Source organism: Leucoraja erinacea, chromosome 35 (assembly GCF_028641065.1).
Source record: "Leucoraja erinacea ecotype New England chromosome 35, Leri_hhj_1, whole genome shotgun sequence".
Taxonomy (NCBI): Eukaryota; Metazoa; Chordata; class Chondrichthyes; order Rajiformes; family Rajidae; genus Leucoraja; species Leucoraja erinaceus.
Genome location: NC_073411.1, coordinates 14,166,943 through 14,193,623, shown reverse-complemented (window position 1 = coordinate 14,193,623; position 26,681 = coordinate 14,166,943). Strand labels below are relative to the sequence as shown.

The 26,681-nt window shown below is 42.8% G+C and overlaps 1 protein-coding gene across 1 annotated transcript; it reads left to right on the top strand.

Annotated features, from left to right (window-relative positions):
- The first annotated feature begins 143 nt into the window (after nucleotides 1-143).
- On the top strand, nucleotides 144-26,618 carry LOC129713364 (STE20-like serine/threonine-protein kinase). Its single transcript, XM_055662364.1, has 20 exons — nucleotides 144-1,734; nucleotides 5,520-5,684; nucleotides 7,555-7,603; nucleotides 8,185-8,334; nucleotides 8,809-8,881; nucleotides 10,052-10,246; nucleotides 10,720-10,801; nucleotides 11,857-11,967; nucleotides 12,593-14,482; nucleotides 14,865-15,065; nucleotides 15,177-15,203; nucleotides 15,454-15,584; nucleotides 16,370-16,493; nucleotides 17,519-17,695; nucleotides 19,259-19,388; nucleotides 21,418-21,542; nucleotides 22,788-22,973; nucleotides 23,238-23,363; nucleotides 24,376-24,489; nucleotides 25,261-26,618. The coding sequence occupies exons 1-20, from the start codon at nucleotides 1,582-1,584 to the stop codon at nucleotides 25,393-25,395; spliced, it is 4,344 nt and encodes a 1,447-aa protein (XP_055518339.1). The 5' UTR covers nucleotides 144-1,581; the 3' UTR covers nucleotides 25,396-26,618.
- The last annotated feature ends 63 nt before the right edge of the window (nucleotides 26,619-26,681 follow it).

The window sequence follows — 26,681 nt, the reverse complement described above, 5'->3', positions numbered from 1 at the left end:
TTAAACTAAAGAGGAGGCAGACACAAAAAAGGAGTAACTCAGTGAGACAGGTAGCATCGCTGGAGAAAAGGAATAGGTGATGTTTCGGGTCAAGACCCTTCTTCAGAATGAGAGTCGGGGGAAAGAGGAACAAGAGTTATAGACGGACTGTACAGGAGAAATTAATGGAAAATATGCAAAATGCCTTAAGAGTAGGGAGTGGATGAAACGTGCAATAACAAGTAGTATGAATGGGTGATCGATGGTCAGCATGGACTTGGTGGGCCAAAGGGCTAGTTTCCACGCTGTATCTTTCAATCAATAATACAAACTCTCCACCCCTAGCCTATATCTCAACCTCAAACACATTTGCCTTAGAACTTCACCCAGTTCAGTGAAAGTTGTTAGAGGCCAACATAAATTCTGTTTGTCTCTCCATAAGGATGATGATATTTCATGCATCTTCAGCTGTTATTTCTGATTTCCAGCATCTGCAGATTGTTTTAACTTTTAAACTTTGAGTTACCTGATGCTCACAACAGCGGTTCAAAGTTAAGACTCTTTTTTAACATGTTTTTAAAATTTGGACTTGAAGGGTACAAGGGACCGCCTAAAACGTGGGGACTCTTGTGTGCATACTCAGTGTGGTCTATCTTACTATCTCTCATACTAAGTATACATGTGCCAATATATATTAGGATTGCCATTGAACTGTACACTTTCAAGAGAGACCTGGATAGAGCTCTTAAAGATAGCGGAGTCAATGGATATGGGGAGAAGGCAGGAACGGGATACTGATTGTGGATGATCATTGAATGGCAGTGCTGGCTCGAAGGGCCGAATGGTCTACTCCTGTACATATTGTCTATTGTATGCAAAAGAGGGATTTCACTGTACACGTGACAATAAAGTACCATTGAACCAAGTGTACCCAACTCGCCCCGTTGCACACACAAGCCCAGCTTTTGTGAACATTAATTACACTTTGGGACCGATTCGTGTGAAAACCCTTGAACGCCAAACTCAACCGGAGCCACCCAAGGGGCCATCAGTAATTGCAACTTAAAGGAGGGGGTGGGGGAAACCTGTTATTATCGTTAAAATATATTCAGTTGAATGTGAATTGCTGCCAGTTTGTTTTAAGTTGAGCTGTTTGGGGTTGAACACGTGCATTAGAGGGGGGATGAAGTTCCATTCTGGAGAACTGTGTATATTTTAACGCCGTGTGTCAGAAATGCGTCGCTCGTTGCATGTCGATGTGAGTTGGTCTCTTCCGGCCGCAGGCTCGAATGTGCAGTTGCGCTGAGCTGAGAGCACTCGTGCAAACCGCGCAGTCAGGACCCGGAGATGATATTTTTCTGTCACCTCCAAGTGGATATCTGCTTGAGATTCACGACTATGTTTTGTTGATGTATTTATCTCCAAACATGTCTGGTTTCAGCTGGGTTTGTTGAAAATTCAGAAGTGGACGCAGCCATGGAGTTGATGTACCTGCCAGAGATGTTTCGCTCAAGTTGCCTCGGTTGTTGCTGAAATCTCTCCAGGTCTCCGTCTCGGTTCGATCTTCCACCGGGGCGGATCTGGGGCGACCTCGAGGTCCAAATGGCTTTCTTCAGTTTCATGAAACGTTTCAAGTTGGGTCCAGAAAAAAAGAAGGTGAAACAGTTTGAAAACTTGAGGAGAGGAGTGGACCCCGAGGACGTGTGGAAGATAGTCGGGGAGCTGGGGGATGGAGCCTTTGGCAAAGTGTTCAAGGTAAGAAGGCAGAACAAGCGCCACACTTGCGCTTGAAGATAATGGAGTCCAAACCACATCCTCAGCATCACGGCGGCATTGTCAATGAGCGGGTGTATGTGTGGGTGAGTGAGTGGCTGCTTTAAAATAGTTCCATTGGCGAAAAATAGTGTTGGGCTGAAAAAAATACTCCTATCTGCTGAATGGCTAGTTAATTTAATGGAAGGTCTAGGAGACTCAGGAAGCCATGTACATTGAAGATGGGCACAAAAACCTGGTGTAACTCAGCGAGTCAGGCAGCATCTCTGAAGAACAGGCATAGGTAACGTTTCGGGTCGAGACCCTTCTTCAGACTTTGTGCTTGACTTCTTCGGCCATGTACCTTGTTCATTAAATGTCTGGGGCAAGCGTACATAGTGGTCACAGCAGGAGTCAGCCATCAGTCAGTCCCCTGAGACTGATGCCCAGAGAGGTTTCTCTACTTCTGGTCCTCTCTTCACTCCCAGCTCCCTTCAACTTCCCATCGATCTTGGTTTGAATCTGCTCAAGGACTGCCTCCAGGTGGTGAACTCCAAAGAGTTACATCTCTCTGGATTGCAAAATAATTCTTCATCTTAGTCCAACATGGGCAATCCTTCACTGTGAGAAAATGGCTTCTATTTCTAAACTCACCAGACAGAGATGTCCTAGAACATCCTTTGTTCTCTGATCTTCGGACAATCTTCTATCAAGGCAAATTTATTATGTATAATATATAGACACAAAATGTTAGAGTAACTCAGCGGGACGGGCAGCATCTCTGGAGAGAAGGAATGGGTGATGTTTCAGTCTGAAGAAGGGTTTTGGCCCGAAACGTTGCCTATTTCCTTCGCTCCATAGATGCTGCTGCACCCGCTGAGTTTCTCCAGCATTTTTGTGAACCCTCTTTCTCTGTTCCTCCTCAGTCCTCCAACTAGCTTTACTGTCCTCCTGATTAATTTTACGGATTGTATGCCTCGTTGTCACCTTCCTCATTGAACCTGGTGTTCTGAAGAAGGGTTTTGATCTGAAAAGTCACCTATTCCTTTCTCCAGAGATGCTGTCTGACTCACTGAGTCGGCCCAAAACATTGCCTGTCTATTCCCTCCACAGATCCCCTAAGTTTCTCCAGCAATTTGTTTGCTCTGGATCCTACTATCTGCAATATCTTGTGTCTCTGTGTAAACGTACAGTTTATCCAGTGGAATTTATTGCAAATGCCAAATGAGCAAGCAGCAGAGAAACGCTTTATCTCTGAATAGTTAACTAAGAATTCAGTCAGATGTTTGTCAGAAAGAATAAAACCACAGCCACTTCCGAGTTTCAGCAGTTCTATCAAAGTCGCCCTGCTCAACTCACGACACTTCTTACTGGCACATTATGTAGGGTTCTCATATTGTGCTCAGACACTAAATCTGAGTAAGCTGCGTGCCAAATAGTCTCTTACTCCCTGTTTGCACCTTCTCCCCATTAGGCATTAATACCGACACTCGCTCGAGTTACCTTAATTTAAGATTGCCCTATTGAGAGTGTGCCAACTTACACTCAATTCTTAAAGCTCACTGACCTAGTTGCAGTTAGTTTTGGGAGTGGGTTAAGAATCAGAATCAAAATATGCTAAAAATAAACATAGCTTTAAAATGTCATTGGAACTAACAGGAAAAGTCTCTTCTTTCACCTCTCGACACCTACTCACATTAACAAACAAAGCAAAAGTAACACTTGGTTGCCTCTGTGTAGGAAAGGGTTAATGCCAGATTCTGACTTTTGTTCAATTGTTAATTGTTGTACTTCATTTATGATTGCTTTTTAGCTAACTATTGTACACAGAAGGTGCTGCAGGTAGCATTGTTGAACTGGATGTGGACAGCCAATACTAAGCTGCATAGTTTGCCTCAGTCACAAAGAGCCCACGTTTATGTCACTCACTTATAGAAAAGATGTTGTTAAGCTGGAAAGGGTGCAGAGTTAATTTACGAGTATTTTACCACAATTTGAGGGCCTGAGCTGTAAGGAATGGTTGAACAGACTAGGATTTTATTCCTAGGAGTGCAGGAGGCTGAGGGGTGATCTTATGAAAGTGCCCGTGTTGAGTGGGGTCAATCAACTGGAAAATGTTGAAATGGTGAAGGGCATCAAGAAGTATTGTGGATGAAGGTAGGAGGAAACTAGGCAAGGAAAGAGAGGCAAAGTGGGATTCAAAGGAGTTATTTGGGATAGGAAGAGTGAACCAATCGAGTACCTAGACAAAGGGTCTCGACCCAAAACTATTCCTGCTCTCCAGAGATGCTGCCCGTCCTCCTGAGTTACTCCAGCGTTTTGTGTCTATCTTCGAGAACCTGGACAATCCTGTTTGTGGATCACTGGAACAAAGTAGAAGTAGGCTGTGCAGATTTGGGGTGAGTAGGGTGGGTGGCTGTGGAGGGATGATCTTCAAAGGAAATTAGATCAGTGACTGAGTGGGAGTCAATGGCCTGGCGTTCTGTGGTGGCATCATGGCCCAGGGGAAGTAATGAGGTTTCATGTTCTGCATCTGTAAAGTAGAGGTCAATTTGCCAAACCACAACAGCATCAGCCTTGTCAACAGGTTCAACGGCAATGTCAGGTATGTGCGGTGGGCGTTAAGTTAGAGTGTGGAAGGGCAGTTGAAACGGTAAGCAATAAGCATGGCAACTAAGTGCTGATGTGGAGACATCGAGGAAGATATGATTTTCTGGCCTAGTGTCAATTGAGGCAGTATTTGAAGCTACATGGAATTGTGATTTGCATGGTGACCCCCTTGTCCACATCTGTGTGATTCATTCCAAGCTCAGAGCGGTAGAGAGTGAACACTCTCAGCCACCACTTCAGAGTGGTGGTTCGAGGGCTGCTCAGTGGTGCAGCGGTAGAGTTGCTGCCTTACAGGACTGGCGGCACCAGAGACCCGGGTTCAATCCCGACTACGGTGCTGTCTGTACAGAGTTTGTCCATTCTCCCCATGACATGCATGGGTTTTCTCTAAGATCTTTGGCTGTATCTCTAAACTAAACACCTTCCTCCCACACACCTGCGGGAAGGGCAACACCAGAAGCAGAGGCTGACTGCAGCCTGTTGTTCACAACACAACAGGTGTAGCTTCTGTGCTGGGACAAGGTCAGTTCCCCGCTCTCCTGGTCTGCCAACATTTTAGAGAAGATTCCTCTATTACTCAATATGCAAACTAAATTACACTGTTAGGTTCTACCAATGAAAAAAAACCCCATAGATTTGATCTCAATTTCATCAACATATATTTTTTAAAACCTTTTTATTTATATGAGCCTAAAAAAATATCGTCGTAATAAATCAAGAATGGAGAAAGCAAATTCTGTTATTTCTGTTAAAAAGGTGGATAGGGAAGGTTTAGAGGGATATCGGCCAAGCTCAGCCTAATGGGACTAGTTTAGATGTCTCATCTTGCTTTTAATTGGGTTGTAAACGAGCAATGGAGGAGGTTGGAGGAAGTGCAGGTGAATCTCTTTCTCGCCTGGATGGGCAGATTAGGTCCCTGGATGGAGGTGAGGGGAGGGGGAAGGGGAGAGGGTGGGGGGGGGGGGGGGGTTGGGATGGGTGATGAGGGATGAGTGAACCTCTAAGGAAATCTGGAGAGAGTGGAGAAGACTGGACTGGTGGTGGAATCACATTGTAGCTGGTGGAAATGTTGAATAATGATGTGTTAGTTTGTGAGGTTATCCAGCATATTCACAATAATGACTTGGTACTGTGTGGCTGAAACTGATGTTTCTTATATTTTATGTTCTGCTTCAAAGGCACTGAATAAGGCGACTGGGAATGTTGCAGCTGCCAAGGTGATAAGCTCCTTGAATGAGGATGAGTTGGAAGATTACATGGTGGAAATTAGCATCCTGGGCTCCTGTGATCACCCCAACATTGTCAAGCTGCTCGATGCTTTCTACTATGACAACAGCCTTTGGGTGAGTTACAAATGGAAGAGAGAGCTACTAAGCTACTGGTGCTTCAGCTTCCTAAAGTAGATAAGCACCAGCTTTTACAGTATCAGAAATACTCCAGCAATAACACTGAGATCTGCCAATTCATAGTTTTGTTTCACTTTCAAGATTTAATTTGGTGCACTTACCAGTGACTACAACAAACCATTATGGGTGAAAGACAGATATATTAGCAGCAAAACAGGGCAGGCTTTTAACTATGTTGCATCCAATACAAGGAAGCAACGCTTAATAAAGAAGCCAATCACACTCTGTTCCATGAAACTTCAGAAGTTCACATTCTGTGACAGCAACTCAGGCTGCTCTTCCCTCAACTAGGATGGTTTTAATATGCAGGTTCTTAGTTTAGTTTAGTTTAAAGATACAGTGTGGAAACAAGCCCTAGTCCATGCTGACCACCAATCACTCATACACTAGTTCTATCTTACACACAAGGCACATTTTACAGAAGCTAGTTTACTTACAAACCTGCAAGTCTTTGGAATGTGGGAGGAATCCGGAACACCCGGAGTAAACCCACGCAGTCACAAGGAGAATGTACGGACAGCACCCGTAGGATTGAACCCGGGTCTCCTGCGCTGGTGATCTTATAGAGGTGTATAAGATCTTATAGAGGTCTCTAAGATCATGAGAGGAATAGATAAGGTAAATGTTCAGAGTATTTTGCCCAGAGTAAGGGAATCAAGAATCAGAGCACATAGGTTTAAAGTGAGCGGGGAAAGATTTAATAGGAACCTGAGGGACAATTTTTGTTTTTCACTATGGATGGTAGGCATATGGAATCAGCCGTCAGAGGAGGTAGTTGAGACGGGTACTATCACAATGTTTAAAAAACATTTGGGCAGGTATGTGGATAGGATAGGTTTAGAAGGATATGGCCCAAATGGAGGTGTGGGACTAGTGTAGATGGGGCATGTTAGTTGGCATGGGCAAGTTGGGATGAAGGGCCTGTACCCATACTGTATGACTCTGGCTCTACTGAGAGTTAGACTCAATAGGCCACATCTGACAATTCATTCTGCTGTTAGTCTCCCCATAGAGCGCAGTCTTGTGAGGACACCACAGTATATTGCTGAGAAATTACCCATTGGATTCTGTGCCAGGTTGAGTTTAGTTAACTATAGAGATGCAGTGTGGAAATAAGCCATTTGACTCATTGAGTCTGCACCAACCAGCGATCCCCACACACTAATCCTATCCTACACACACTAGTGACTATTAACATTTATTCCAAGCCAATTAGCCTACAAATCTGTACATCTTTGGAGTGTAGGAGGAAACCAGAGCACCTGGGGAACATTCACGCAGGTCACGGGGAGAACATACAAACTCCATATAGACAGCACCCGTTGTGAGGATCGAACCCGGATCTCTGGCGCTGTAAGGCAGCACCTCTACCACTGCGCCACTGTACTGCCCAAAAATATCAAAGGTATTTAATATTCAATTATAGGTTCTACAGGTGGAGAGACCCAACTCTGGCTTTGAAGGTTTTCCAATGGTTGTCCAGGGTGCGTTAGTGGACATGACCTCCTCACTGTGCTGTTAGAGACCAAGCTGAGAGATGCTTTTAGACTAGCAAATGCTCTTAGACCCAGCAAAGTAGACCATCCATATGCACACAACCAGGTGTGTGGTGACCATGAACAACAATACCAATTGGGGACAGAACTATCGGGGTCTGGTCCAACACCTCATTTCCATGCATGCGACATTTATTTCAGCCTTTAAAATAGGCAGTGAGCTCCACATGCTTCCCAAGCTCTGCATTGTAATGTAAATCTGAGCAATGTGATACACCCCAATCTCCTAATCCCACTCTTTCACGTTGCAGATTCTAACTGAGTTCTGCGCTGGGGGTGCCGTAGATGCGATAATGTTGGGTGAGTAAAGTTAGAAATGAAATCTAATTATCTTGCCGCCCACCTCCCCCCCCCCCCCCCCCCCCCCCCCAACATCCAGTTAATGCCTTCTAATCCTAAACGTGGCGGATTCCTGGAAAGAGTTCCATGGGCTCTGTATATTGAATAAAGCACCAGCAACATTGATATGCTCTGTTATAGGATTGGCAGTTCCACTGTGTGGTCATGTCACCATTTAGGGATGCTCACAGCATAAACTGGGCATGGTCTCAGATGGACACAAAATTCTGCAATAACTCAGCAGGACAGACAGCACCTCTGGAGAGATGGAATAGGTGGCGTTTTGGGTCGAGACCCTTCTTCAGACAGAGTCAGGGGAGAGGGGAAATAAAGATATGGTAGGGTACCATAAACCTTTAACTTTGGAAGGGATACCAGTTGCATGGCAGTAAACAACATCAGAAGTCGGTTGTAAGGATGTAACACTGCTACTCTGATCTGGCCTAAATTTAGAGAGGAAGATTCCAATGAGTGGCAGGCGTTCATTTATGTTGAAATATTAATGGCCACTATTGGTCTCACCTTGGTTTGGTTCGGTGCAGAGTTGGAGAGAGGACTGACAGAGCCACAGATTCGTGTTATCTGCAGGCAGATGCTTGAAGCACTCGACTATCTCCACAACAACCAGATCATACACCGCGACCTGAAAGCCGGTAATGTGCTTCTGACTCTGGAGGGAGACATTAAACTAGGTAAGAAAAATTGGTTCTATTTCCCCATTAAACTAAGTGCCTGTTTAATAATGTCTGACCTTGATAGACCCAGAATGTGGTTAACTTAAAACACAGTGAAGGAAAGAGTTAGTTGCCTTCAGTTAGTAACCTTTGCTAACCAGTGGCACAATGGTGCAGCATTTAAATTGCTGTGTTACTGCATCAGAAACCTGGGTTCGATTCTGACTTTGGATGCTGTCTGCATGGAGTTTGTAAGTTCTCTCTGTGACCACTTGGGTTTCCTCCAGGTGCTCCGGTTTCCTCCCACATTCCAAAGATGTGAATGTTTGTAGGTTCCCCTGGTGTGTCGGATAGAACTAGTGCACAATTGATTGCTGGTTGGCATGGCCTCGGTGGGCCAAAGGGTCTGTTTCCACGATATATCTCTAAACTTAAATGCTAACTACGCTGAAAATTAGGTTTGAATTATCGTTATTTCCTTCTCCTTCCCAGCTGATTTTGGAGTGTCGGCAAACAATTCCCAGACCAACCAACGGAGAACATCATTTATTGGGACACCTTATTGGTAGGTTCTATTCCTTTCTCCCCATTTCCCCCAAGTCGCTACCTCCCCATTGCTCCTGAAAATTTGGGATAACCATCAAGATTCCTGTGGCCTCTTTTCGAATATAAAACTAGGCACTGCTCACTGTTGTCAGCAGAGTCCCTGGATAGTGACCAAATGCTCAGATTTCAGATCTGCCTTCAACCAAGATAATTAGAGCCACCATGCTGACAGTAGTAGCCACAAAAAATCTGGAGTAACTCAGCGGGTCAGATAACATCTCCGGAGAAAAGGAATAAGTGACGTTTTGGGTTGAGACCCTTCTTCAGACCGAGAGTCAGGGATTAGGGAAAAGAGAGATATAGATGGTGGTGTAGCGAAATATAGAACAAATGAATGAAAGATTCAAAAGAATAATGATGATGAAGTAAACGGTTCATTGTTATCTGTGGGCTAGGTGTAAAGAAGTTATACAAACAATAAAACTTACCAGGACAACAATTAAATGAGTACAAGGACAAGATTTCACGGTACTATTTTGAAGAAGAATGTAGAAGTTCTTGAACAAATTCATCCCTCACGAACTTGAATGAAACAAATTGTCTGCCCCTTGACACTTGTTTATGAAATCTTGGTTTTTCAAATTAGCGTGTTTGCATTAAATGTTTGCATCACTCTGAGGGTGCTACATAATTGTAAACCTGTGCTGGTGCTAATTTTTATCTGGTCAGAAGTATTTACCTGATCTCTGATGAATCCGCCTCACATTAATGACCTTCAAACAAATTATTAATAGTGAAGGAAGTTTGAATCATACGTGCTCCAGGATTTTCCATGTCATGTGTCACTGGATAATTAAACTGCAGTATATCACTGCGTAAGCATTCACCATTCCTCTCTGAGGGAGTTTGGTTTATGTACATAACATTCACTGCTTCCTGCATCATAGTCATAGAGTTACAGAGCATTGAAACAGGCCCTTCGGCCCAACTTGCCCACACCGACCAACACGACCCATCTACACTAGTCCCACATTATGTATGTTTGGTTGTGGCTATCCTTGGTCTGAAATGGAGTTGCAATAACAAAGAATTCTGAGAGTTCTTCACTGAATAGAACTGATTCTTCACTGTTGCCAATGATGAACATAAGCAGTATATTACACTCACAATTTGTCTTTCTGTTGTTTAGGATGGCTCCTGAAGTGATCCTGTGTGAAACCACAAAAGATGCACCATACGATCACAAGGCTGATGTCTGGTCTCTGGGAATTACACTCCTGGAGCTGGCTGAGATGGAACCTCCTCACCATGAACTCAACCCAACGAGGGTTCTCCTCAAGATCACAAAAGCTCCACCTCCGACTCTGGCACTCCCCTCCCAATGGTAACTGGCAAACCCTTGCATCTTTTCTCACTGTAACAATTCCGAGCAGCAGTGGATTTAATACAATAAAACTATATTAATCCGTTATGTGACTATTTTGAAATTGTGATACTTTGGCATCTGGCTCAACAGGTGATGTTTGCCATCCGGCCTTTCAACTCAGCTGGCCCCAGTTCCCTGTCTCCCGCTGGGATCCCTTTAAACTTACCGAGTTCATTTGTGTTATATTAAAAAAATGTATCAGAATATTTATAAAAATAACATCCAATAATCCAGAAAACCTGCCACTGGCACCTTTGGAGCTACAAGCTTGCTGAATTATTAATTTTAATATAAAGTGATAGTGTTAAACTATATAGGGAGAGAAGGAATATATTTTCATCAGTGTAAAAGGGCAATATTGACTCGGCTTCTTACCAATTTCTCACTTTCTCACTTTCTAAAAATTAACTTCTCAACTATTCAATTTTCAGGTCGTTAAACTTTAAAGACTTCTTAAGAAAAGCTTTGAATAAAAATACAGATGTTCGATGGTGCGTGAAGCAGCTTCTGCAGGTGATCACTAGATTTTTGTTGTTCCCATGTTTTATCTTTGAGTTTGTTATTGATAGGGTTGAGTCACACAGTCACCTACTATTCCCCACATGTGTGTATGTCCACCACCCTGTACAGCTTGACTTTCTTCAGGCAAAATGTTCACCACTGATCACAGACCTGCTGGCTTCAGTTGACAGAATTTCAGTAAATTATTCACTCTTTCATTCACTTGCTTTCCCCCCATTTAATGCAGCAACTAACCAGGCATACCATTAGTGAAGCACTCTATTTTTTGCTCCATTTAAGTTGTTTTGTGAAGTAGATAAGGGGGAAGTTAATAATTTATGGTGACATTTGGCAGCTCAAAAATGGGAGCAAAATCCATACCAATATTTACATTCCGTGCAAACCTGCTCCCATTCTGTTAATGTGACCCTCTCTTCCTTTCTTTTTCATGTGGCTTCATCTTAAATAAATCAATGAAACAAGCATTACCTTTATATATGAAAACTCAATAACATCTTCTATTTTCCTTATATAGCCTCCTGCCAGTAAAGTACTTTTACTTGTGTATGACCTGATTGTATTCATGGATAGTATTGTCTGATGTGATTGTTATCATACAAACAGAAGCATTTCACTGCATCTGAGTACACGTGTCAATAATAACCCAATATTAATATTTGTAGTAAAATGTCATGAGGCCAGTACATACAGAGAGCACACTTGGAAATAGATGCAACATGAAACAGAGCAAAGACGGGATGTAAAATAAGAAGTTACAGAGGAAAAGCTGAAATATAAAACCATGGGCATAAATATGGACGTGCTCCTCTGGGATTAAAGAAAGCTATGAGATATTTCTCAGCACAAGTCATTGCACCCAATAATTGCTGTGAATCTGACACTGACAAAAGTCCCACATAGTGAATTACCCTGATCGTGTGGCTATCTGTGAAGGGCAAGCATCTAAAGGTTGTTACTTTCTCCATGATAGTCAAGGATTCTGTGGAGCAGTTGGATGGTTTCAGCTCCTTGGATCTTCTGTCCATTAAAACGTGTCTTTCTTTCAGCATCCATTTGTGGCTTCTGTTTCAAGCAACAAACCAATCAGAGAATTGATTGCCGAAGCCAAGGCAGAAGTAATGGAGGAGATTGAAGAAGGGAAGGATGAAGACCAGGAGGTACTATTCTTGAGTGTTCCTGGCTAAAGACAGCCACTTTCCCAGCTTGCAAATGGAATATTATATCTATTCTTGAGTGTTCCTGGCTAAAGACAGCCACTTTCCCCAGCTTGCAAATGGAATATTATATGTATCCTTATCTTCCTTTCCTGACTTTGTGTCTACAACCACAAGGCCATTCAGGAGACCAGACTCAAGTTCAACATGTTCCAAACTTGGATGCCAACAAGTGTCCAAGAGTGATTGGTGGCAGCTGCTTTCTATTTATCGTCCAACAGTAGGGAAGTGGTACCTTTCAATGTGACCCTTACGCTGTAACTATGGCAAAAGCCATCACAGATCTCTGGCCCCAAAATAGCCCAAAATCCAACCACTTTATCAGCTTCAATATACAGTTCTCATTAAACTACTACCAACACCATAAACTCAATTGTTCTTTTCTCTCTTCACAAAACAAAAACATAGAACGCTAAATTTAATCTTGAAGTCACCCAGTAGTTTTCTATTACATGGCACCCAGCCATGGGTTTGGGTAATGTTCCAGATGTTAATGGCTGTGTTGTGCATTTGCAGGAATGTGGTTCCTACTTCTTCAAGTGGTGTGCTGACTTTATTTTTCTGTCAGATCTCTACAGATGATCACGGTTCCAGTAATACGCTGAATGAGGAGGAGGAACAGTCAATCAAATTCACCAAGGCTTTGTTGGAGGAAGAGCCAAACGGTGTTGGACATGTTGGCCATGGTGTCACTGCAGACTTTAGCAGTGCAGAAGAAGATAAAAGCAAAGCTACTGAATCAACAGAGAACTCGGATGATAGCAAGGGAGTGGACGTAGTTGTGGATTGCAAAGCATTTAAACAACAGCAACTGACTGTGGTAGATGAGGGGATTTATTTAGAAACGCCAAATGCAAGATCTAACCTGGTGGTCAATGTTAATAGAGGTGAGGAAATCACAAAGAATGAGCTCCTGATACATTTGGAAGAGCCAACAGAGATACAACCAGAGGAAAATAATGGCAACATAAGTGAAAAAGAACAAAATAATGATCAACCAGAAACTATTACTGACAAATGTGAACCTATGGAGAACAAAGACCTGGAGACTGATGTGAAAGAGCAGGTACATTCCATGTGTGAAGACTGTAGTCCGACGATGCCCAGTGTCACACCAACAGATGAGATTAGGATAATCAATGAGAAGATAGGGTCAGAATCCACTGATGCATCAACTTTGAGTAAAGAGGGCCTGACAGAAACTGAAGTTGTGCCACCATTTGGAGAGGCTGGGATTGAAGTGCTCAGGACACTGGGCGACACATCAACTGGAAACACAGAATCAATTGCAAAGCTTGTAGAAATGGAAGATTCCACAATATTGGAACAAAATATTGTGCTTCCAGAGGAGAGCCCAGCAGAAGCAGAAACAGGTCAAACATTTGAAGAAACCAATGCTGAGTCAGCAGAGCAAGAAATTGCCGTCCATTCTCTGGTAGCCGTAAAGGTTGATGCATCTGTAGTGAAGGATCACAAGACTTGTGATATGAAATGTGAGACTTCTTCTGACGTGGAAGTAATGGATACTTCCAAGCTGTGCACAGAAAATAAGCAGGATCTTCAGAAAAATAAGACAATTTCTCAATCTTTTTCAACTATTGATTATCCTGTTAATAATGGTGCTGTACAGATACCAGAAAATATAATAAAGGTCGATGAAAACTCAAGGTTATCACTATCCAGGAGCACAGAGTTAGAGTCAAAGGAAATAGCATACAACTTTGTGATTTTAAATGGCGAGTCAACAAACCAGTCAGAAAGGCTGAATGGCGAACCTGCTTGTGAGAGCCCATTTTCTGTAAATTCAATGCAGTGCGGAGAGTCAGAAAACCACTTGATAACATTTCCAGAAATGAATAAAACAAAGCCATTAACAGAGAGAACAGAGGTTCTACACACTAATAAAGAAAGCCGCAAGACTGAAGAACATAAGCAAAAATTAGAACGTGAAGAATCTGTAGCACCACACACTGCTGGAAATACAACTAACACTACTCAAGCAGTCGGCAAGGACAACACACTGCTGAAAGTTACCTGTCTAGTAGAAGAAAAGGAAATAAATGATACTGTTGCCATAGCAATCTGTGTTGTTAATGAACTGATCGACCTGATAGTAGCAGATGAAAGGGGTTGTGAGGTCAGTAACGCTACAGATCACAAGCTAGATGTCACACTACCCCAACCGCAGGGAGATAGTTCTTTCACCAGAGAAGGTTCTGCTCAATTTGCAGATGGACGTGACACCTCTGAAAAGCTGAAACCTCCAGGTGAACTTTTAGAGAAATGCTTTGCAAATGGTGACATTGGGAAGAAGAAGGAAGAACCATGTGAAAACCAGAGAGGACAGGAGGTGCACAGCCAGAAAGAACAGATGGACGGCAATCATGTGTCAGGAACATCTGTTCAAGATGCTGCTGGTGACCAGGACAATGACACATCCACAGTTCCTCAAAATAAGGTAGAGTTTACAAATGAATGCCAGGCTACCAGGCTATTTTCTCATGGAAACAGCTAATATCCACTAGATCAGTTTTTGTTCTTAGCCGTTTGAAAGTAAATAGATAGAAAATGCTTTTCCATGGCACCTTTCTCGATTTCAGATTTTGTATGATTTACTTTGAACATGGTCAATGTTGCTATAGGTAAATGTTGCTCCACAAAATGCTGGAGTCACTCAGCGAGACAATCAGCATCTCTGAAGAGAAGGAATGGGTAACGTTTCGGGTCGAGACCCTTCTTCAGAGCCGGCCCAACCCTTTTCGACCAGAAAAGCAGCAAATTAACTTAAAAGTAACAATAAATAATACAAAAAAATAAATAATTTGCTTTTATTTTTTAAGATTACAGAGCCAGACATTTGCACAAAAACCATAGAGCTGCAAGAAGTGGAGAGTACAACATGTCATTCTTTTGACGTCGGACTACCTTTAGATCAGCAATCACTGGAGGGTGAGGTTGGAGAAAGGAGAGTTCAACGTGCCATTGAAGATGTTGAATCAGATACATTGCATCCTTGCACTGAAGATGTATTTCATAAACAGGTACCTCAATTTATTACATTTTAATTTCTTAAATCACATTTTTAACCGTATATTGTCTTTTTATGCACTATTTGGTGACATCTTGAATACCGTTCATTTGTTTATTTCCAGGGGCAGTTTGAAGAGTATGAAGAAGGGGTATGTAATATTCTGATTTGACTATTTCATTCTTAACATTGCAGTCTATTACTGGGGTTCAGTGCGAAACACTTCACAAGAGAGAGAAAGCAAGTGCAGAACATGGCAGACCACTAAATACATAGAGCTTAAATGGTTAATGCAAAGCTAATTATTATGGACTGGAGGCATCCTAAATAACATGTGCTGTATGTTTTCAGCCTGTCACAACATTTATGGTGAGAGGAACAGAGTGTTGTTTGTGTTCCAGGCCAGACCAGCACAGCGAATGACATTAAAGAAGACCCGAACGTTTGTGGTAGATGGAGTAGAAGTCAGTGTCACAACATCGAAGGTCGTCGGCAAGGATGACAAGAAAGACCAGGACATGCGGTCAGCCAGGTAATAGTTGACTGCAATTCCAATTGCATCCATTTCATCATCGATTGGACTCTTCTCTCCATCCCTATCCTCCCCACATCCTCTTTCCAAAAGCGTCCAGAGTTAGAAGCCTACACCTCTGACTGAGATCATTTATCTCATCGCTCATACCTTCAGATGTCAGAGAGTGACCCAGGACGGGTTTGGTTATTATGTTTCCCCAAAATCCAGTGGTTCACCTTCACTTGCATGACTCAGAGGAGGAGGAAAACCAAACATAATCTTAAAATTAGAGCCAAGCGATTTAAGAATGAGCTCGGAAAGCAATTCTTCACACAAAGGGAGGTGGAAATCTGGAATTTCATTCAACAAGCTGTTGTTTGTCCACTTGTTGTTCTTTCGTTTAGTGATGGGTATCCTGTGATGTGGACATGTTAACGAGTATGAGGGAGAAATTAAAAGGGGGGGGGGATAATGGTAGAGTAAGATAATGAATGAGAGGAGGCTGGAATGGAGCATTAATACTAGCACAGGGTGATTGGGCCGAATGGCCTGTTCTGTGTCACATATCCCACAATTGTAATTCTGTTTGGATTTAGAGGTGATTTTCATCAGTGAAGGAAATGTTAGAATTCACATCATTACTCATTTCCTGCCACCTATCTGATTTGGATGGCGTTAGCCAGTCAACCTACACAAGACCCTGTATCACACACCCACACTATGCTGTTTCCTCACCCTCACTGTCAGACATAGATCTGTGTTAAAATGCGTGAGGCTTAGTTGATCTGAGGGATTTTCTACAGACGTCAGGAACTCCGGGAACTTCGACTGCTGCAGAAGGAGGAACAGCGAGCCCAAACTCAGCTCGACCTGAAGCTGCAGCAACAGAGGGAGCAAATGTTCCGACAAATCGAACTGGAAATGATGGTAAGGATGGTATTATATCAGGAGTGAAAGGATGGGGGTAACAAAACGAGTAAAGCAGTTTAGAAGTATTTCCTTGTATGGAGATGGGTGCCAGCATCACTAGGGTTCAAGAGCCTGTTTCAATGTTATAGTTGCTTGTATATTTGTGCATCACAAGGGTGTTAAATAACTATGTCATTCTGACATACATCTTCCCAGCACCTAAAATGGGTTTGTGAACTAACTGCGTTATCACAATAATGCAATAATTTTGTAATCACCATTACTGAACCTGATTTGGATTTTTTCCAGTTCCAGCTTATTAATGGAAGGTAAAGTCCACATTGTTATGCTGGCATTCAAATTCAGATGCCTAAGTTGTTGGAAAAGAACAGGAAGGAGGAATGAGCATTTTTGGACAAATCTTTGATTATGTTAACTGCTTTTCCGAGACGGCGTCCGTGAAATGTAGATTGAGTTAATGGTGGGAAGTCTGGTGTGAGTGATGGACTGGGCTACATCTACAACTACAATTTTTTGCAGTCTTGAGCAGAGCTGTTTCCAAACAAAGCTGTCACGCAACCCAACAGTATGGTTTCTTGCATACTTGCATACTGAAGCAATTTGTATAAGTCATTGGAGACATACCGAATTTCCTCAGTCTCCTCAGGAAGTAGATGTGTTGGCTGCCATGTCAATGATGTTGGTCCATGACAGATCATAGGTAATATTAATGCCAAGGAACTTGAATCTCTCAACCATTTCCACTTCTGCACCATTGATGCTGACTGGGATATATACTCCACCGTGCTTCACGAAGGGAAGGGACAAGGGAAAATCCCAAGAGTACATCAACTTTTAAGTACATTAACTTTTATTGATTAGACTTGGAGAGGGGAGGACAGTTAATATTGATGGGGCCAGCCCTTAGAATGTCATTATTTGTGGAACAAATAGGGAAATGATGGTACAGTGTATACTTTATTACCATATAAAAATGTTCAGGAAACCTCTGCAAATTACCTGTATCATTAATTTGTGAGTAGAACAAGAAACAGTACTATGACCAGGAGATCGAGAACATGGAGCGAAACTGTAGACAAACCATTGATCGGCTGGAAATGGAATACACAAACCTATTGCAAAACGAGGCAAAACGGCTAAAAGCAGAACAAGCAAAAGAGTTAACAAAGCAGCGCCGGACAATGAAGGATAAGAAGCAAGTAAGATGTGTTTAAAAACAGTTTATTTATGTTTTGATATACTATGAGCAGCCATCAACATCAACTAGGCTAGCTGTACTGTGAGTTTGTCATTGCCCCCTCAAACCTTTCCAGGCATATTGAATTTGTCTCGGAAATGGATTTCATCCATTTTGGGAGCACTAAAATAATTGCTACTATGGGATGTCTGACTTTATGAAATTGTAGCACCAGTGTCTCTCCTTGAAAAGTGGTGGAGAATAACTTACATGTCCACATTCAGCACCCACATAAGCTATGGTTGCTATCTAATTCTCATGCTGCTTTTGGTCAGTATTGTTAAATATTGTATGTATGTGTGGTGTTCCTTTAAAACTGTTATATTTCCTGATGCTTTGTTGTATCCTCACATTGCCGTTATGTTAAGAGTTATTTCTATTAATGAGGGATATTCTGTTTTTAGATTTACCAGTTTATTATGCTACAAACTGGTGCAGCAGAAACCCATGATCATAGTTTCTCAGTGGTGGCTGTAGAGAGACGTAACTGAGAGGGTGGGAAATGGAGAGGGACTTGGGCAATGGAGCTGGGGAGGAAATCAGTGTTGTGGCAATAAATCGTTGTGTAATGGGGCCTCCCTAGTGTGAAACAACCTGATAGCGCCCCATGCTGCCATCAGGCCCCATGTTTGGGACAATTATCGGATATGGGCTCTGTGCTAATGTTTGAGCCTCTTCCCAGGATCAGGTCCAATGCCAAAACTTAGAGGGTGCCATGATTGGGTATTGTGCCATATTCAGGCCCATGCCATGATCATGTCCTAAACCATGATAAGGCCACTGCCAATGCAGTCATTGTGGACGAAGATTGCAGCATCCAGCGCACAGACTTTGTGATCTTTATCAGTGTTTTAGGCTCCAAAGTGGTGATGCTGTCACTCCCATTCCCTTGCATTTCCTCCACATCCTTGAAAACTTTTTATCCAGGATATTTATCCACTTCCCCTCTGAAATTAATGACGTAATGTTTTCCCATCCACCCTTTTCTACTGCGTATAAAACCACTGAACATTGTGCTGTTTGTACTGTATCCGAAGACCCTTCAGCATGATTATGATTTACAATTTTCTCTCTAACCATGAGATGAGAAGAACTTTTTTCACACAGAGAGTGGTGAATCTCTGGAACTCTCTGCCACAGAGGGTAGTTGAGGCCAGTTCATTGGCTATATTTAAGAGGGAGTTAGATGTGGCCCTTGTGGCTAAGGGGATCAGGGGGTATGGAGAGAAGGCAGGTACGGGATACTGAGTTGGATGATCAGCCATGATCATATTGAATGGCGGTGCAGGCTCGAAGGGCCGAATGGCCTACTCCTGCACCTAATTTCTATGTTTCTATGTTATGCTGTGATTCGGTTTATTTTTCACACCTCACCCTTGCTCTGTTCTCACTAACAACCTAAAGTGTGAAATCTTTAAAATCGATAATTGTACCCATTTTGTGTTAATATTTCTCCACTCTATGACAGTAACTAACATCACAATACACCGTAAATCACTTTGGGATATGTTTCCTTCTCACCCAGGATCAGGAATTCATCCAGAAACAACAGCAGAAGCTCAACGAGGCCTTACAAAAGATTGTTCAGCAGCGGAAGTCAAAAATATCCTCCACTGATTTTGAGCGGCTGATGAAAGTGCAACAACTTAAGAGAGGTGAGAGCTCCAGTTTAACTGTATTCAGACCATCTGTAAATCCACTGTATATTGCCTGTCAGAGATTTAACATCATTGCATTAACAAATTAATATATAACTTGGCCTTGAAACCATGAGTTCTTCCTTGACTGATGCCAAGTCAACATTGCATGATAGAACTTCAGAGCTTTTATTGATCTTCCCGTAGATATACAACATTTGTCCTTTCACCTCCTCCCTTCCCACCATCCAGGGCTAACCAGCTTTTTTCCAGGTGAACTGATTCACTTGGATTTCTTTCAGTCCAGTGTTCACAGCATGGTGCCTGTACATGAGAGAGACTTAACTCAAATTGGGTTATTGCTCCGATGAGTAGGTGCGTTTGATTCACTGGAACTGCCTGTTGCAAACTGCCTGAGTTCCTCACCTCACTCCCATGCTGATCTTCATCTGCAATAAGGCCCACTTAAATGTGAGGACATCACCACAACCTCAACATCGTAGCCTTCAGTATTCAATATCAAATTCTGCAATTTAAGATAACTAATTTCTTATTACCGTTTGACTTCATTTCAGCTCAGTTTTTCTTTTTCAATTTATATAACCTGGCCTCCAGCACATCACACAGATAAGGAAGCATAATCTGTTACTTCTCTCCAGAAATGCTGCCTGGCCCACTGAGTTACTCCAGCATTTTGTGCCTATCTTCGGTGTATACCAGCATCTGCAGTTCCTTCTGACACATAATCTCTTCCTAACTGCTATTCATACTGCGTCAATTACTCATGTGGTAATGTACCAGAGATGTTCTCTTTGCTCTACCCACCCCTTGCCCATCTTCTCAGCTAACTTGTTATCTCTGTTAAAGAGGGAACTGCAGATGCTGGAGAATCGAAGGTTACACAGAAAAGCTGGAGAAACTCAGCGGGTGCAGCAGCATCTATGGAGCGAAGGAAATAGGCAACGTTTCGGGCCGAAACCCTTCTTCAGACTGATCAGGGGTGGGGGTGGGTGGGGACAAGAAAGGGAAAAGGAGGAGTAGCCGGAAGGCTGGAGGGTGGGAGGAGACAGCAGGGGAGCTGAGGAAGGGGAGGAGACAGCAAGGACTAACAGAATTGGGAGAAGTCGATGTTCATGCCCCCGGGATGCAGACTCCCCAAACGGAATATGAGGTGCTGTTCCTCCAATTTCCGGTGCTGCTCGCTGTGGCCATGGAGGAGACCCAGGACAGAGAGGTCGGAGATGGAGTGGGAGGGGGAGTTGAAGTGCTGAGCCACCGGGAGGTCAGCTTGGTTATTGCGGACCGAGCGGAGGTGTTTCGCCGAACACCTCCGCTCGGTCCGCAATAACCAAGCTGACCTCCCGGTGGCTCAGCACTTCAACTCCCCCTCCCACTCCATCTCCGACCTCTCTGTCCTGGGTCTCCTCCATGGCCACAGCGAGCAGCACCGGAAATTGGAGGAACAGCACCTCATATTCCGTTTGGGGAGTCTGCATCCCGGGGGCATGAACATCGACTTCTCCCAATTCTGTTAGTCCTTGCTGTCTCCTCCCCTTCCTCAGCTCCCCTGCTGTCTCCTCCCACCCTCCAGCCTTCCGGCTACTCCTCCTTTTCCCTTTCTTGTCCCCACCCACCCCCACCCCTGATCAGTCTGAAGAAGGGTTTCGGCCCGAAACGTTGCCTATTTCCTTCGCTCCATAGATGCTGCTGCACCCGCTGAGTTTCTCCAGCTTTTCTGTGTAAACTTGTTATCTCTCTTTTGCATTGCAACAGAGGATTCCAGACATGAAACACTAATTGTTTCTGCTGACTGATCTGCCAATGTTTCTGGGTTTTTTTTACACGTAACATTGGAAGTGCAAATCCTCCTTCTTTCTCTATCAGCACCACCTCCACAGAGATCTAAAACATCAAGGCTAAAATATTACTGCTCTCTCTCAATTTTGTGACTTTTTCAACAACACTGTAAAATGTTGCCGTGCCAAAGGCACCATTTAACAGGCTGGTTGTCTTTTGTTACACCTTTGGTCTCTGGTCTCAACATTAGACCGTGAAGGAGTGGTCTGGGACGTTGAGCAGCGACATCTCAATGAAAAATATTACCTGTTCAAGCAACAGGTGAAGGAGCAGTTCTCACTACAGAGACTACAGCTGATGAAAAGACATGAAAAGGTGAGTGAAAATCACATTTAAAATCTGCATGCTAAGGTGCAGATCTACATGCTAAGGTCACCTTTCCTAAGTATGTATATCTGTACATGTGTTTGTCTGTGAGTCTTAGTGATAACACTTAAACATTCTGGAGTTACTCAACATGTCAAGTAATGCATGTCGAGAGAGAAAATAAATTAATATTTCAGTTGATCATATCTTGTCAAAACCCTAAGAGGTTCAAGATTTTAAACTTTTGGGTGGAGGGGCTGGAGATGGGGGGAGAGTTGTGCATAAGGGGGAGAAAGGAAAGGAAAAGGGCATGAAAGAGAGCCTACATGACAAATGATATTTCCAACATTCTCTTCATTTTATTTGTTTTCAACATGCAGTGCATTTTGCTTGTGTGTGCGTGTGTGTGTGTTTGTGTGTGTGTGTGTTCATGTGTGTTTGTGTGTGTGTGTGCGTATGTGCCTGCGTGTGTTAATTGATCAGTTTAAACCTGAATGGCTGCCAATGTCAAAACAAAAAGTGTTGGAAGGAAATGGCTCTGAGGTAAAAGAATCACCCATGATCTGACTGAACGATGGAACAGTGCTCCTGGGGGAACCACATGTGCTCACAGCAGGAATATGTAAACGGCAGATGGGCATGAGCAGTTGAATGATCTTCTCATGCCCCATCTCTTCTATTCCTATTATGACCAGACCAGAAAGGAAATTAGGTTTCCTTGGAACTAGAATTTCATACAGCCCATGCAGATAACAAAAATGGTTGAAGACATCAAAATGAAGGGATGGTTGTCGGAGGTTCAGTGGTGACTTGATAAAAGTGTAGAAAATTATGAGAGGCATAGCTGGGGTAGACTGTCAGAATCTTTTTTCCCAGGGTGGAGATGTTCAAAACTAGAGGACATAGTAATAAGGTGAGGGGGCGTGAGGTTTAATGGAGGATGTGTGGGGCATGATTTTTTTATACAGAGAGTATTGGGGGCATGGGACGCGCTGCCCGGGATGGTGGTGGAGGCAGATACGATAGTGATGTTTATGAGGCTTTTAAATAGGCACATGGAAGTGAATGGAATAGAGGAATATGGATCTTGTACAGGCAGATGAGATCTGCTTAATTTGGCATCATGTTCAGCACAAACATTGTGGGCCGAAGGGCCTGTTGCTGTGCTGTACTGTTCTATTATCAAGCTTTTCTTAATTTCCATAATGTTAAATTTCTCTGTGTAATAAGCTGTTTTCTCCATCCTTTTCACAGGACAAGGAGAGAATGTCCCACGATCACCACTGCCTCATGGAAGATTTGAAGAGCCAGCAAGCACAGGAGCGGGCTCGACTGCCAAAACTGCAACGCAACGAAGCCAAGACCAGACTGAATATGTTCAAACAGAGCCTGAAGAACCGAGCAATTAGCTCCGTGGAGCAAAGAGAGCTCATCAAACAGGTTATTCAGTCCACTTTGCACTTTGCCTTATAATGTGAATACAAGGGGTTATGGGGAGAAGGCAGGAGAATATGGTTGAGAGGGAACAATTGATCAGCCATGATTGAATGGCAGAGTAGACTTGATGGGTCGAATGGCCTAATTATGCTCCTATAACTTATGAACATGAAATCTACAGTCGGAGATTACCCATAAGATGATGATTCCTTGCTGATGTTGCTGAACTAAAAGCATTGTTAGTTAATGGTGGTGATTTCTCTCCAGTTCATGGCCCAGGAAGAAGCTCGACAGAAAGCAGACAAGCAGCACCAGCAGCAAATACACGAAGCTCATGTCAAGGATCGGCTGAAGCAGAGTGAGAACAACTATATAGAACTACAGCAGCTCCAGGTAGCTCACCACCTTGCTGAATTATCTATACCTCCAGGCTAGGTCTAGCCAGAGGCTTGCAGCATCTTCACATCTACTTCTCTTCCAGGTCCTACACTTCAGTCAGATAGAGACTGAAGCAGATGTGGTGTGGGATAAGAAGGGGAGGGAGGCAAAGTGTGACTGAGAATAGCAAAAGGATAAAGAATCTGTCAGAATAGGAACCCCCTCCTGTACACAATTTTACACAGGTTTACATAAGATAGAAGGCACATAGGCCATTCACTCCAACCAACGTATATTGGGATTTACGATGCACTTGAGTTGAACCTCACCCCATTTTCCATTCATGTGAATTCATCAGTACAGCTCTCTAGCTCATCTCCCTCTTTCCCTTGTCCAGACTCCCATGAAGTGTGTCTATACTAATCACCTCAACCAGTTCCTCTGGGAGAAAGTTCCACTTGCTCATCGCTCTTTGGCTAGGGCAGTTTCTTCTGAACTCCCTTTTAGATTTCCTGAAGACTTTTATATTTTTGGCTTCAAGTTAGACACCTCCAAAAGTGGAAGGATTCTCTGTACCCACTCTATCAAAGCCTTTCATGATTTTAATTTTCTGAATAGTATTTTGAAGTTCTTTCATTGTCACTGTACCAACATTCTTGAACTCCTTATCTAAAAGCATTAAGCATCTAAATAGCTTCACTGCCAGGACTGCGCTGTTTCAAGACAGATATTATTGCTTGAAGGATAGTTACTAGTCTTGGCAGTGCCAAATCATTGGTGGCTGCATCTTTTGGAGAGCTTTTGTGTTTCAATACTTGAATTGCAAATTAAAAGTTACCAAACTGTTGACACTGTTGGCATTTGGAATTCGGGAGCTCAGTGGCATTAGAATCTAACCCATGGTCAAGAAGGATAGAAGTATAAACTACTGATTCCCAACTTTTCAGAAAAATTAACCACATTTAAATTAAAGTTCTAAGTGAACCAGATAAATGTTGAGATACTACACTATTTTGTCTCTTACCAGAACGAGAAGTTGCATCTTCTGGTGGATTGTGAGAAAGAAAAACTAACGGCACTTGATGAGGAACACATGATGGAGCTGAAGGAATGGAATGACCGTCTTACGTCTCGCAAAGAGGTAAATGTTGAAAGGAGGGATACAGCTTTTGGGTTGGAGATTGCTGCTGGATCCCACTTCAAACCTCCAATCTGCCATTCATAAGCCAAAAAAGCCATTCTTTGGTTTTCATTATCACACCAAACAACTAATGCAATGGATGTCTGATGCAGATTGAGAAATTAAGTTCCTGAAGTTGTAGAATTCAATAGAGAAACAAGGGACTGTAAATAATAGTTTACAAAAAGGGTAGGCAGTCAAAATTCAATATTGAGTACAATTTTTATTTTGTTTATATGTCTTAGTCTCAACCATTGTCGAATTATGCTATTTTATGAAAAGTCTCATTCTTGATCTAATGATGGCCCAAGAGGTCTTTGTTCAAATGGAATGATAATCTAAGACTCCCTCTTTAAATCATCACTTTTAGGAGGAGGAATTTCGTTAGTCAGAGGGTGGTGAATCTGTGGAATTCTTTGCCACAGATGCTGTGGAGGCCGTCAATGGATATGTTTAAGGCAGAGATGGATAGATTCTTGATAAGTATGGGTGTCCAGGGTTATGGGAGGAGACTGGAGAATGGGGTTAAGAGGAAGAGATAGATCAGTCATGATTGAATGGTGGAGTAGACTTGATGGGCTATGGTCTATGTACACGTCGTCCTGTCCATATATGGGTTATTGTTTGGCCAAAATGTCACTGACTATTAGAACAGGCTTGAGGAGCTGAATGACACAATTGATCAGTTCTTGTCCTTCACTGAAGCTGACTGTGGTTGTTCTATCTGTGCAGATCCTGGAGGAAGAGCTTGCACGGAAAAGGACACAGCAAGACGTCCCTCACAGGCGAAGCAGTGAACCAGACACCTCCAAATCCTCATTGCATAGAATGTCCAGGTTCCTGCAACTGCCCGGCTTCCAGTCATAAGCACTATCCCTGTCAGCCTGCAGGCACCAGAGAGTACAACGCTGCTCTTCAGCAAATACATGGCATTCCCAAGTGATAACTCATCGACTTTAATAGAGAAAATACCTAATCATTTCCAGTACTAACTTATGCAGTTTTTTTTGCATTTAAAAGAAACAATTATTTGTTACCACTGTCATGCATTGGAATGGGTGATGGAGTGAGTTTTAAGATGGCTCTGTATCTTTAAGTGATATTCCCAGCCATACTGGAAATGATTAGGTAATTTCTCTATTAACTAAGCACTGCTGGCAGTGGCTTTTAAGCATGTCATTTGTAGGGTCACTCTCCTCAACTGGAGACATTTCCCTGCTTTTATTGGGAGAGGTTGCTGCATTCTGTTTCTTCTGTTTTTCTGGGTAGGTCAAATTTGCCTGCAATACAAGAGACTGTTCGCTGTGAGACTATTCATGTGCAATATCCCATCCTTACTGCAGCTCATTGGCTGGTGCAATGATGCTAATACATACTGTCTATAACCACTGATGCATAAAACATTTTAAGACGGCCAATCACAGTCTCTAAACAGTCACAGGTGGAGAACAGGGAGGCTGAAAAATTCCTCTGGGGTGATGGTGTAATCTTCAGAGGGAGTAGACACAAAATGGTGGAGTAACTCAGCAGAACAGGCAGCATCTCTGGAGAGAAGGAATAGATGATGTTTCAAGTCGAGACCCTTTTCCAGTCTGAAGCAGTCTAAATACCTGGGTTTGATCCTGACCTCAGCTGCTGTCTATGTAGTGTTTGCACATTCTCCATGTGACCGCGTGGGTTGTCTCCAGCTGTTCCGGTTTCCTCCCACACCCCAGAGACGTGCCAGTGTGGCCCCTGTAAATTGCCCCAAGTGTGTAGGGAGAGGATGCGAAAATGAGATAACATAGAACTGATATGAACGGGTGACCAATGGTCAGTGCGGACTCGCTGGGCTGAAGGGCCTGTTTCCAGCTGTATCTCTAAACAAAACTAATATAAAGCATAATTGTCTGCAACTAGATAAAGAAATGCAGTTGTTCTTTGTAAATACAATGTCACTATATTTGAATATTAATAGTTTTATACAAAAGTTCCCAATAAAATGTATGTGTTATATGCACACATTAAGAAAAATATTTGCTCTTACATTGGTCTGTTTTTTATAAAATGGATGTACAGAAGATGCAGATTAACCAATAAATAGAAAGTGGAATATTTTTCTCTCTCCATGATTGCTCATTGGTCTACTGCTTATTTCCAACATTTTCTATTTA

Excerpts from the sequence above, each read along its gene's own strand:
- LOC129713364 (XM_055662364.1), top strand. The coding sequence starts at position 1,582 with ATGGCTTTCTTCAGTTTCATGAAACGTTTCAAGTTGGGTCCAGAAAAA. Across the intron at positions 8,335-8,808 it reads GGAGGGAGACATTAAACTAG|CTGATTTTGGAGTGTCGGCA; the intron begins GTAAGAAAAATT and ends TCTCCTTCCCAG. Across the intron at positions 8,882-10,051 it reads TTTATTGGGACACCTTATTG|GATGGCTCCTGAAGTGATCC; the intron begins GTAGGTTCTATT and ends TCTGTTGTTTAG.